Genomic DNA, 12,318 nt, shown 5'->3' on the forward strand with positions numbered 1-12,318 from the left:
TTACAATATCTACAGAAAGCCAAAAATGAAAGATGGGAACAAATTTTGCTTAGTTGACAAAGTAAAAGAAATCTACTGTCTTACAATCTTGGTGTCATATTTTTAGAGAGGATTATTTTAAATACAAAAAGACTGAGAGAGTGAGGGGGAGGGGATGAGACATGGAGAGATCATCCATCAGCTGGCTCACTCCTAGTTTTCCATGATGGCCAGGCTTCTCCATGAAGCCAGGAGTTTAATCCTGGTCTCCCAGCTGGGTGACAGGAATCCACACACATCTGCAGCCTTCCCAGATGCATTCTCCAGGAGCGGATCAGAAGGGGAATGCTCGGACTCAGACAGTAGCTTCCATGTGGGACCATGGCATCACCAGCATTAGCTGAACGTGCGTGTTATATTTTCATGAAGGTTCTTACACTTGTCTCAGAAACAGTGTGGCATCTCTGAAGATCTGATATGTGAACGACACTCATTGGGTTATGTGGAAATGTATGTCACTGAGATAATCAGATTCCTTTGTTCTTTGTACTTCAGTTACAGTGAACTTCCACAGGATTTTTTCACGTATATTTTAAGTCTTCTTAAGTAATGATAGGTGGCTTGTGAGAGGTAGTGAAAACAACCATAAACTGACAATGTATCACCTTCCAGAACTCATGGGAAAATTACAAGGACAGTTTTCTGATAACATAGCATCCTACCACAGGTAGGACAAAAGCTGTCTGTGTCCACACTCCGGGATCCCTCCTGTAGAGCCTACTAAGCTCACCTGCATGGCAACTCTATGACTAAAGTGTCTGGATGAATGCCCAAATTCCTCCCTGGATGATGGATACTGCAGACTCAAAGTCTTATTTAGTAATGATAGGTGGCTTGTGAAAGTTGTTGAAAACAACCATAAACTGACAGTGTCTCACCTTCCAGAAATGCTTCATGGCAAAAATTACGACAAGGACAGATTTCTGATAACTTAATAGGATGATTTCTCAAAACTCCAATGAAGACACAAGAGTTTTGCCAAAATTTCTATCCTAGCACTAAAAATAGCCATATTGAATTACATGAGTTTAACAAACGGATGGGAACATTCTTATGATTTTTAAAGCTTTATTTTCAAGCCTTTTATGGATAAAAAGAACAGGTTTAATGTATTTCCTAAATAAAATTCTAAGAAATTAGTCATATCTCTGCCTCCATTGTCTCTTCCTTCCTTTTTTTCTAACAATCATGTGGTCTACAATTTTTAATCATCGTCTTAATGATAAGTTAAAACAAATGACAGGTATTGACCTACCAGATAACACACAGTGCAATCCAATGGGTCATTCATCTGCAATGTACCCAGAGGAATTAGTCATTAAATAAAGGACAGTGAACAGAGTAAGCAAGCTCTGCTTCCTCCTGTAATAAATACATCACAGTGTCTGACACTGAGGCTTGAGACATGAGTCACTGACACTGGTTAGCCCCAACACTGTGGGTTCCACTATCATTTAGGGAACAACAGTCTTTTTATAGCCCTCTTCATGACTGTGTTCTTCAGGCTGTAGATGAAGAAGTGCAGCATGGAGGTGACCATTGTGTACATCACTGAGGCTGCTGCAGTTAAGGCTGAACTTGGGGCAGCACTGGCACTGAGGTACACACCCAGGGTTGTGCCATAAAATGGGGAGATGGTCAAGAGGTGAGAGGCATGGGTGGAAAAGGCTTTATAGCTGCCCTGAGTTGATGAGATGGTACAGATGGAGGAGGAGATCTTAGAGTAGGAGAACAGGATCCCAGACAGGGGACCTCCTGCCAGCAGCACGGCTGCAACATCCATTATGAGGTCATTGAGAAAGGTGTCAAAACAAGCCATGTGGACCACCTGATTCAACTCACAGAAAAAGTGAGGGATTTCTAGGTATGTGCAGAAGGTCAGCCTCCGCACCAGTAAGCTCTGCATCAGAGCCTTTAGGACACCAATAACCCAGCATACCAGAATCAGCTGCACACAGAAATGGGAATTCGTGATGACCATGTAGTGCAGGGGGTGACAGATGGCCACAAACCTGTCATAGGCCATTACAGCCAGGAGAAAGTCACCTAATGTTGCAAAGATTATGAAGAAGAACATCTGTGTGATGCATCCTGCATAGCTGATGGCTCTGCTCTGTGTCTGGATATTCACCAGCATCTTGGGGATGATGGTGGTAGTGAAGCAGATGTCACAGAAGGACAGGTTGGCGAGAAAGCAATACATGGGCGTGTGGAGGTGGGTGTCTGACAAGATGGCCAGGACAATGAGCATGTTCCCAATGACACAGAGCACATACATGGAGAGGAACTATAATGGGCTGCAGGGCTGGGTCCTCTGAGAATCCCAGGAGAAGGAATTCTGAAAGCTGAGTTTGGTTGCTCAGTCTCATGTAGCGCAGATCACTGACAGGAAGAAGTAGTTGGACCTGAATCATATGAATAAAATACCGATGTAACCAACACAGCAGAAATCTCAAATTTATGTTTTCCCATTGAAAATTCCCAAAATTACAGATGGCTTGTTACTAATTTTTGGTCCTTCCAAGTAAGATCACTGACCAATCATTCCTTCCTACCCTCAATGCTTCCCTACATCATCAAATGCTTCTCACATATAATGACATAGTTTTTGACCAGTTGAGTAATATTTATTCATCAGAGGTTACATACTCAGTATTGATTTTACAACTGAATGCATGAAGGAAAGATCAGGGGAAGAAGCAGTGTATAACTTGGGGTTCCATGTATCTTAAGAGTTAAAGAGATAAAGGTCTCATTATGAAATAAAGTGATCCTCACACACATGGAACAAGTGAAGGCAGAAGTGATATGATTGTGAGCAAGCAACTCAGTCACGTTAAGCAAAGGGGAATCACAAAGGATGTCAAATGATAAGAAAGACTCAGCATGGAGTAGGCTGGAAATATACATAAAACTGACTTACTAAGACTTCGTTTGCAGAACTAAATTTTTGTATTTAACATACGTGGGTGTGAAACCCAGGATGAGTTAGTGACTTTGACAACAAAAAATACAAGCTGTCACGCATCTTACATTCTACTGAAGGTTCATCAAAATGTCTTACAAAAGCAGATAAAAGCTTCACTTATTTTTGTGCATGCATTTTGTAAGATAGAGTTGTTCGAATTCTGATGACTTCTCATAAGTATGGATTAAGACATATTTTTGAAGCATTCCAATCTACCATGTAAATATATTTGTCAATGAACTGAAATAAACTCAAGTATGCATCAAAGGACTCCATGGCATAAAGAAAGAAAGCTGTCAACAATAGCCAATCTTTGCAGGTAAGAAGTCAATAAGTACAGGAATAAACCTCTCTCACCTGACAGCGCACCAGGAAAGCACTGAAATTGCAGGGGGAAAATGAGAGTGACAGGAAAGCCTTGAGTGTATCCAGCTCACAGGTGATGCAATTATTGTCAAGCAGGTGTCATTGACAGAGCTGTACTTACTGTGTGGTTAAAATAACACTAAGTCATGTGAGAGCACAGTGGGAGAAGACAGAAGACCCTGAGATGTATGAGTTCCAGCAGCTGCTACTACCAGGATATCATTCAAACAATTCCACTCACTTGGTCCTTTTCTGTCAATACTGGGACAGTCAGTTACAGCAACTCTTCACTGCCTGAACAGGCAGCGTGGTGACTCAGTCTGCAGAGGCTGTTCCAGGGCCAGGGGTTATTTTCTTGGCTTCCCTAATCAGTTTCGTGTGTGGATAAGAGGTCCCTTGTCCCTGCAAAAGTGGTATGACCTCACTGTACCACATGTCCCCCACATAGAAAATTCCCTCTACTTCCTCCAGATCCCCCACTACTGCAAAGTTGGCTATACGTACTCGAGGAAACTTATACTACTCATTGTCTATTAGAATTGATCTTTTCTAGCCCTCATTTCTTCATTAGTGAAGCTTATTGCCCTAGGAGTAGCAACATTTCTCTCCCGTTTGATAATCACTGACAAATATATTCAATACTTAAGTATAGCAGTCACCATCACAGACCTATCCCAGGTGTTAGCTTGGTTATTTCAGCTCTAGGTTAACCCCAGGGAAAGCTGTCCGTGTCCACAGTCTGGGATCCCTGCCGCAGTATCTACCAAGCTCACCTGAATGGCAACTGTATGACTAAAGTGGCTGTATGAATGCCCAAATTCCTGCCTGGATTGTGGATGCTGGAGACTGAAGCTCTGTCCCAGGCACAGCAGAGGGAAGGAGGGAGGATCTGGTCCCTGAGCCAGACTCAGGAAGCAAATGCAACAAGCAAGCTGCTTTTAGTCCAAGGCTGCAGTCAGAGAGATCACAGCAGAGGAGCTACCTTACAGCTCCCGACACCTTCTCATTAGTCAGCTCCCTGACCTCTAAGCCTGCTGGCCCCTGAGGGAAACTGGCCATGACACAAAGTCATTTTCTTGCAGGTGTTTCCCAAGAGACCCTGATGGACTCAGCTGGATCCTCTTTTCTTTCCCTTGCTCTGTGGAAATCGCAAATAGCTGCCATTTAGTTCCTCACTTTCAAAAGTTTTGTTTAGTGAGACAAGCCACTTCTCCAAAGACAATTTTCATGTGTTTCTCCTAGTATGTGGTAGTTGATCTTGAACACAAAAATAAGGTAGAAGTGGGGAAAGCATCTTGAGACATGATTGTTGCTTCTACTTCTTGAAATCTGTGATTTCTCTAATTTTTACTTGTTGAATATAGTGTTAATGGTGCACTAAGCATGAGTAATATGTTGTAGTTAATATTTTTAACTCAGCTTAAAATAATTTATCATATATTTAAAATTAGAGTTTATAAGTTTCTCAATACTTATATAAGATAATGTATTTTTTAAAGATTATAACTTTTTATTGTGAATTCAGATATACAGAGAGGAGAGGCAGAGAGGAAGACCTTTTGTCTGATGATTCACTCCCCACGTGATTGCACTGTAGAATTTGAGCCGATCCAAAACCAGGAACCAGGAGGTTCTTCCAGGTTTCCCACATGTGTGCAGGGTCTCAAGGCTTTGGGTTGTCCTCAACTGCTTTCCCAGGACACAAGCAGGAAGTTGGCTGCAAGCAGGGCAGCTGGGGTCAGAACTGGTGCCCATATGGGATCCTGGCACATGCAAGGTGAAGAGTTTATCCAGTAGGCCACTGCACCAGGCCCATTACTTCAATAGGATAATATTGAAGGATATGAAAATTCATATACCATGATTTGAATATTACACAAATTTATACATATCAATTCTCATATTATATACCATAAATAAATGAAAATGATTTCTTTAAAAGTCTTTTTAAAATAATGTATTGAAAAAATCTGGTGCTGGAAATATGCCTGGCAAATTAACTGTGGGCACTTCCTTTCTAGGCTGTACCTATTACTGTGCCAAAGCACACATCAGTCCCTGTGCGAATTGGGGTTGGGCACCAGTGTGTCCATTGGCTGGTGCAGGTGATAGACTGAATCTGACCTTGTTCTGTCCAGTGCACAAAAGCATCAAATCTAAAGTCACCCTGGGTGAGGCTTCTTGGGGAACTCCCCTACTGGATCATGGGACTCTAAGCCTGGAGTGCAGGTATTATGACTGGATCTCCTCAGTTGCTGATGACTGAGTAGTGGACATCATGGGAGACAGGACTGCCAGTTCATCTGGGACAGCAGGGAATGTTGAGTATAACAACAGAGGATGGTTCTTGCAAGCACCAGTGGTGTTGAGGCCTAATCCAGAATTGCCTGCCCCCAGACCAGCCCACACACATGCTAATGGGTGTTGTGGCCTTGCCCAGCATGGATGGCACACAACCCTGCTTCTCACACTCATCAGTGTTTCTTCAACCCAAAAAGGGTGTCCAAGAGTTCCCCTGCTTGCATTTTCCCAACCAGGGTCTTGCGTGTGTCGGTACATGTTTCCAAGAAACCCTACCGGGCGCACCCACCGACAGCATTCTTGCTAGTGGATACTATGGCCCATCCCAGCTGGGCAGATCACACCACTGTCCAGGCTCTCTTTTATGCCAGCATGTGCTCAGGCCTGGCCCAGCATGGCCTGCCCTTAGATGTGGTTCACACAAATACTGATGTGTGCTGAAGACTTGCCTGGCCTGGGTCTCCCCCAGCCCTGATTCTTGTACTCCCCAGGAGGAAACTGCAGATTTGTAGGAGAGGTCCCCAAGTTCCGCTACCAGTCCTACTCCAGGCTCCAGATCTCACACACACCAGCAGGGTTAGTGTCCCTGCTTGTCATGATCAGGCTTCAGTTCTGGCCCTTGCATGTGCTGGTCCCACTTGGTCTCCTCACAGTCCCAACATCCAAATCTGTGCCCAAATTCTTTTTTTTTTTTTTTTTTTTTTTTGCTGTGGTAGGTCCTCTCGCCCATCGTCACATGGCCCTTCCCTGCTCTGACACTTACAGCCAGCTACTCTAGCCTCACCCGGCAATATATGACACCTCGCACCAGCCTTTGCATGCACCAGCAGGCAGTGGCTGATACAATTTAGTCCAGCCTAGGCTTCCCAAGTGGGGAGGTGCCATGGCCTGACAAAGAAATGCCCTCACTGTTGAAACCATTCTATCTTACCTGCTTTCCTTCAAGAACACAGGCCCAGATATTGAAAGGCTGCAGAATTTATTCTTCCCCTGTCAAACTTGCCTTCAGCCTCTCCCACTTGAAAATGTCCCCAGGTTCTCTTCCCTAAGAAAGCTACAGCTCCCCAGCCTGGAGCCAGGGTGACATGTCCAGCCTGGAGTTCTCCAGATTCTCCATTTATCATTCAGGAAAGTAAGAAAAGAATAAGCAACTCTGCTGGCATAGTGGGATAGTTAACACAGAGTTGGCATTAACCAGGCTCAGAATGCCCACCGTAAATTAGTTGCTTTTCTCCCGACATTGTAATAATTGTGTAGGGACACAGCAACCTAGGCAGCTGGGCTCCACATCTGATCCATTGTCCTTGTAATGAGCTTGGGAATGTGATGGAGGATGCCTTACATGTTTGAGCCTGTGCCTTCATGTGGTTTGACCTGGTCTAGTTTTAGCTGTAAAGCCCACTTAGGAAATAGGAACTTTCTTTCTCTCTTTCCCTCTGTCTAACTTCTTTTCTGCTCTGACTCTTGAAAGTAAAAAATAAATAATTATTTAACACAGGCAAGTTAACCATGGTACAAAAGAATAGTTTGAATGTCCATGTGTAGTTTTGGTTTTGCTTTTAGGTATACACCTGGATCCTTAAAATTTGACGACCTGTATTTTAAATGTCTTGACATTTGTCGATAAAGTAAACTAAGATAAGAACAATGAAATTAAAACTAAGCTACCTAAAAGGTCCTCTGAAATGCTACCAGGAATATACAAATGAAAGATGAGAAATAATGTGGTCTAGTTGCCAATGTAAACAAGGATCACTGTCAAAGAAGAAATGCTTTACATTTTTTGTCATATTTACAAAGAAGATTGTTTGAAAGACAAATTGTCAGAATGAGTAAGAGGGAGAGAGAGGAACTGAAGATGAGAGATTATCCATCAGCTAGTACACTCCCAATGGGCCATGATAGCCAGGGCTGGGCCTTCATGAAGCCAGGAGTTAATCCTGGCCTCCCAGCTGGGTGACAGGAATCCACACACATTTGCAGCCTTCCCAGATGCATTCTCCAGGAGTGGATCAGAAGGGGAATGCTGGGACTCAGATAGTTGCTTCCATGTGGGTCCATGGCATCACCAGCATTAGCTGAACCTGCTGTGTCATATTTTCATGAAGGTTCTTACACTTGTCTCAGAAACAGTGTGGCATCTCTAGAAATATGATATGTGAGCAGCACTCATTGGGTTATGTGGAAATGTATGACACTGAGATAATCAGATTTCTTTTTTTTGTATTTAGGTTTCAATGAACATCCGCAGGAATTCATGAACGTGCATTTCAAGACTTCTTAAGCAATGATAGGTGGCTTGTGAGAGGTAGTGAAAACAACCATAAACTGACAATGTATCACCATTCAGAAGCCTCATGGGAAAACTGCAACGAGGACAGTTTTCTGATAACATACCATCATACTAGAAGTAAGACAATGTCTTTGAACTCCGAGGCAGAAGCAAGTGTTTTGCCAAAATTTCTATTCTAGCAGCAAGGATAGAAATATTGAATTACATGAGTTTAACAAGTGAATGGGGATATTCTGATGACTTTTTAAAATTTTATTTTTAAACATTTTATGGATATAAAGTGAATCCCCCCCTCCCCAATAGAACTGCCAGACTCAGAACACTAAGCATGAAAAAACAGAGGACAGAACAAGTCAATCAAAGACCACAGATATACGTTGGCAGTGAAAAACTGAGCAAATGGAGACTCTATGATGGACTACGTCAATCAGTGGATTCTTTAACGACCTCATCATGCTTGTAGTGGTGAGATTGGCAGCAATTCAGAACTGTTGAACTATCAAAACCACTTGAGCAAGATCCTTGGAGCATGCCCCACATCAGGGACCTGGGGTGGGTGGGAGACTGCGTGGGACTTCTTCCTTAAAATCCCCTTTTACCTGAGACATATGAAGGAAACAATATGGAACTAATTGTCATACCCCAAAATAAAGTGAAATAAAATAAAATTCTAAGAAATTAGTCATATTTCTCTGCCTCCGTTGTCTCTTCCTTTAGTTTTTCAATAATCACGATATTTAAGTGTTTAATCATAGTCTTAGAGATAAGTTAAAATAAATGTTGAGTATCAAGCTACAAGATAACACACAGTGCAATGCAATGGGTCATTCATCTGCAATGTACCCAGAGGAATTAATTTATTAGAATTAAATAAAGGACAGTGAGCAGAGTAAGCAAGCTCTGCTTCTTCCTCTGATAAATACATCACAGTGTCTGACATTGAGGCTTGAGACATGAGTCACTGACACTGCTCAGCCCCAACACTGTGGGTTCCACTATCATTTAGGGAACAACAGTCTTTTTTTTATTTGTTTATTTTTAATTAATATTTAGCATTATGTGACAGTTTCATAGGCTTTGGGAATCCTCCTCCCCCTCCCCCTCCCCTCCCCCCTGGTGGATTCCTCCACCTTGATGCAGCATTACAGTTCAAATTCAATCAAGATTCTTTCCTTGCAAACATATATTAAGCATGGAGTCCAGCTACTTATTGTCCGGATGGGTTGAACAGTTTCTTGGGGAGACCATTTCTGGTCCGAAGTCAGAGCTGGTATAATATCATCACAGTCAATTAAGAGTCCCAATATAACATCAACAGCAATTTGCAATATTATGGAATTGACATAGTTTTGAGTAACCAGTATGTTAAAACAACAACAACAACAACAACAACAAAAACAAAGAACAAAATAACACAAAACAAGTCCTAACCACAACCTATGATTAGCTCATTGACATCTCAATTTTAGTTTATATACAGGACCGGACCGGCTGCTATATACCTTGAAAAGGCTATAGGGTACCATTCAGCTGTCTCATGTCTATTTCATTTTAGTATTTAGCCATTTGTTGTGTTGAAGTATAATTTTGCTGATCTTGGCAGATTTTGGGATAATCTAGACTGACTTGTAACTCTAACAAGATATTTGTCGACATTTAATGTGCAGAATATTTTTTTTGGGGGTGGGTGCAGGAAAATCCTCAGCACCATGGTGAGGAGTGACTAACCTTTGTGTCCCACCCAGCAAGGCATGAGCCAATCCATGCCAGCTCTTTCCTGTCAGATTTCAAGCTCTACTTTCTGTTGTTTGTCTATTTATTTTAGGGTTTTTTTTTTTTTTTTTAGTTTGTATGATTGTTTGTTTGCTGTGAGGGGTTTTCGAAGCGATCCCGATGGTCACTGCGAGGGAGGGCAGGGGTCCAGAGGTGGAGCCAGGCTCAGACCAGAGAAAGCTCTCCTCCCTGGTCCCGAAGGACATTAATTGTTCTTCTGTGTCTGCTGACCGCTCAGGGCTTCTGGTTGTCTTTCCGATGACGTTGGTTTCTGCGCAGTAGTGTTTGGACTTCTTCCATCCCCTGCGGAAGCTCCGGTTGGGGGTGGGTGACCTCAGAGTACTCAGCCTCCGAGGGCATCCAATTCCCTGTGGCCTCCTTGGCAGTTGGGGTATAGTCCTTGTTGCTCATATTAGTAGTTTGTGTTGAAGGTCTGGGAGTCTTCATGGTTGGGATCCAAGCAGGGAACAACAGTCTTTTTATAGCCCTCTTCATGACTGTGTTCCTTAGGCTGTAGATGAAGGGGTTCAGCATGGAGGTGACCACTGTGTACATCACCGAGGCTGCTGCAGTTAAGGCTGAACTTGGGGCAGCACTGGCACTGAGGTACACACCCAGGGTTGTGCCATAAAATGGGGAGATGGTCAAGAGGTGAGAGGCATGGGTGGAAAAGGCTTTATACCTGCCCTGAGTTGATGAGATGGTACAGATGGAGGAGGAGATCTTAGAGTAGGAGAACAGGATCCCAGACAGGTGACCAACCCCTAAAAGCATAGCTGCAAGATCCATTATGAGGTCATTGAGAAAGGTGTCAGAACAGGCTCTGTGGATCACCTGATTCAACTCACAGAAAAAGTGAGGGATTTCCAGGTGTGTGCAGAAGCTCAGCCTCAGCACCAATAAACTGTTTAACAAGGAATGCAAGACACCAATGGCCCAGCATAGCAGAACCAGTTGCACACAGAGCCAGGAGTTCATGATGGTAGTGTAGTGCAGGGGGTGACAGATGACCACAAACTGGTCATAGGCCATTACAGCCAGGAGAAAGTCACCTAATGTTGCAAAGATTATGAAGAAGAACATCTGTGTGATGCAGCCTGCATAGCTGATGGCTCTGCTCTGTGTCTGAATGTTCACCAGCATCTTGGGGATGATGGTGGAAGTGAAGCAGACGTTCACTAAAGGCAGGTTGCCGAGGAGGAAGTACATAAGCATGTGGAGTTGTGGGTCTGAGAGGATGGCCAGGACAATGAGCATGTTCCCAATGACACAGAGCACATGCATGGAGAGGAACAGCTGAAATATAATGGGCTTCAGGGCTGGGTCCTCTGAGAATCCCAGGAGAAGGAATTCTGAAAGCTGGGTTTGATTTCTCAGCTTCATGTAGCGCAGGTGAACCCAAAAACAGGTAGTTGAACCTGAATCATATTCATACACAATAGGCATAACCAACTGTGAAGAAATCCAAAATTCGTGTTTTCATCTTCTAAATGTGGCTCCTGCATTTGAAGATGCCTCAGTTCCCATTTTGGTCCCTGGCAGTGGGTTCACTGACTCAGATGTCCCTCCCTCCCTCAGTCCTTTTGTAAATAATCAAACAGTTCTCAAATTTAATGAGATATTATTTGGTCACTTGAGAAATATGTATGCATTAGTGGTTCCAAATGCACCATTGATTTTCCAATTAAATGCATTAAAAAAATCAGAAGAAGCAGTGTATAATATATGGTTCTGTGTATTATTAGATATGGAGTTCAATTCTGATTTTGAAAGATAAAGTGATCTTCAGTCTAATGGTGCCATTGAAGGCAGAATTGCTATGATTTTGATTAAATCATTCAATTATGTAGGCAAGGAGGAATTACAATGGATGTCAAATGATAAGAACAACTTAACTTGGAGCAGGTTGGAAATATATCTAAAACTGGGTTATTTTTTTTCTTGCAAAACCAAATTTTGGTAGATTTAGTAACAGTGGGGTTGGAACTGAGAATGAGTTACTGTTTTTGACAACGAAAAAATACAGACTTTCACAAGTACTCATAAATTTTATTTAGTGGGTCTATCACAATGTCTTGGAAAACGCAGCTAACAGATACGCTTATTTTTGTGCAGACTTTTTGGAAAAATCAGAGTTCTCAAAATATTGATGACCTTCCCTAAGTTTGGATTAAGATATTGGTTGCACCAGACATTTTGTAACCTAACAACCTACCTTGTAAATTCACTTTTTCATTACACTGAAATACATTCAAGTGCTCATTAAAGAACTGCATGGCAGAAATAAAGTGCTAACAATGCTCAATCTTTGTGGATAAGAGAACAAGAAAGACAGGAATAAAACTCACCCTACAGCACACCAAGAAAGTGCTGGAATTGAAGGAGAAAATGAGAGTGACAGGAAAGCCTTGTGTGTATGCAACCCATAGGTGATGTAGTTATGGTCAAGAAGGTATCTTGGATAGAGCTCTTCTTATTGCACCATTAAGACAACATTGAGTCATGTAAGAAGACCCATGCGTTCCATCAGTTGCTACTATCAGGATTTCCACGTAGACATTTCCACTCTCCTGGAGAC

General features: G+C 42.6%; 2 protein-coding genes across 2 annotated transcripts; both read right to left on the reverse strand.

The window, feature by feature from the left end:
* Positions 1-1,489: 1,489 nt before the first annotated feature.
* On the reverse strand, positions 1,490-2,290 carry LOC101523658 (olfactory receptor 7A10-like). Its single transcript, XM_058679905.1, has one exon. It carries the CDS (start codon positions 2,288-2,290, stop codon positions 1,490-1,492), a length of 801 nt encoding a protein of 266 aa, XP_058535888.1.
* A 6,355-nt stretch (positions 2,291-8,645) lies between these two features.
* LOC101521873 (putative olfactory receptor 7A2) lies at positions 8,646-11,186 on the reverse strand. The gene is made up of 2 exons (XM_058679906.1): positions 10,239-11,186; positions 8,646-8,723 (listed from the first exon to the last, which is right to left on the reverse strand). Exons 1-2 carry the CDS (start codon positions 11,184-11,186, stop codon positions 8,646-8,648), a joined length of 1,026 nt encoding a protein of 341 aa, XP_058535889.1.
* Positions 11,187-12,318: the final 1,132 nt, after the last annotated feature.

Source organism: Ochotona princeps, chromosome 22, assembly GCF_030435755.1.
Source record: "Ochotona princeps isolate mOchPri1 chromosome 22, mOchPri1.hap1, whole genome shotgun sequence".
Taxonomy (NCBI): Eukaryota; Metazoa; Chordata; class Mammalia; order Lagomorpha; family Ochotonidae; genus Ochotona; species Ochotona princeps.

Coding starts and splice junctions, on each gene's coding strand:
- LOC101523658 (XM_058679905.1), bottom strand. CDS start 2,290: ATGCTCATTGTCCTGGCCATCTTGTCAGACACCCACCTCCACACGCCC.
- LOC101521873 (XM_058679906.1), bottom strand. CDS start 11,186: ATGCCTATTGTGTATGAATATGATTCAGGTTCAACTACCTGTTTTTGG. Junction 8,724..10,238: donor TCTACAGCCTAAGGAACACA/GTCATGAAGAGG, acceptor CTTATCTCTAAG/ACTATGATTAAACACTTAAA.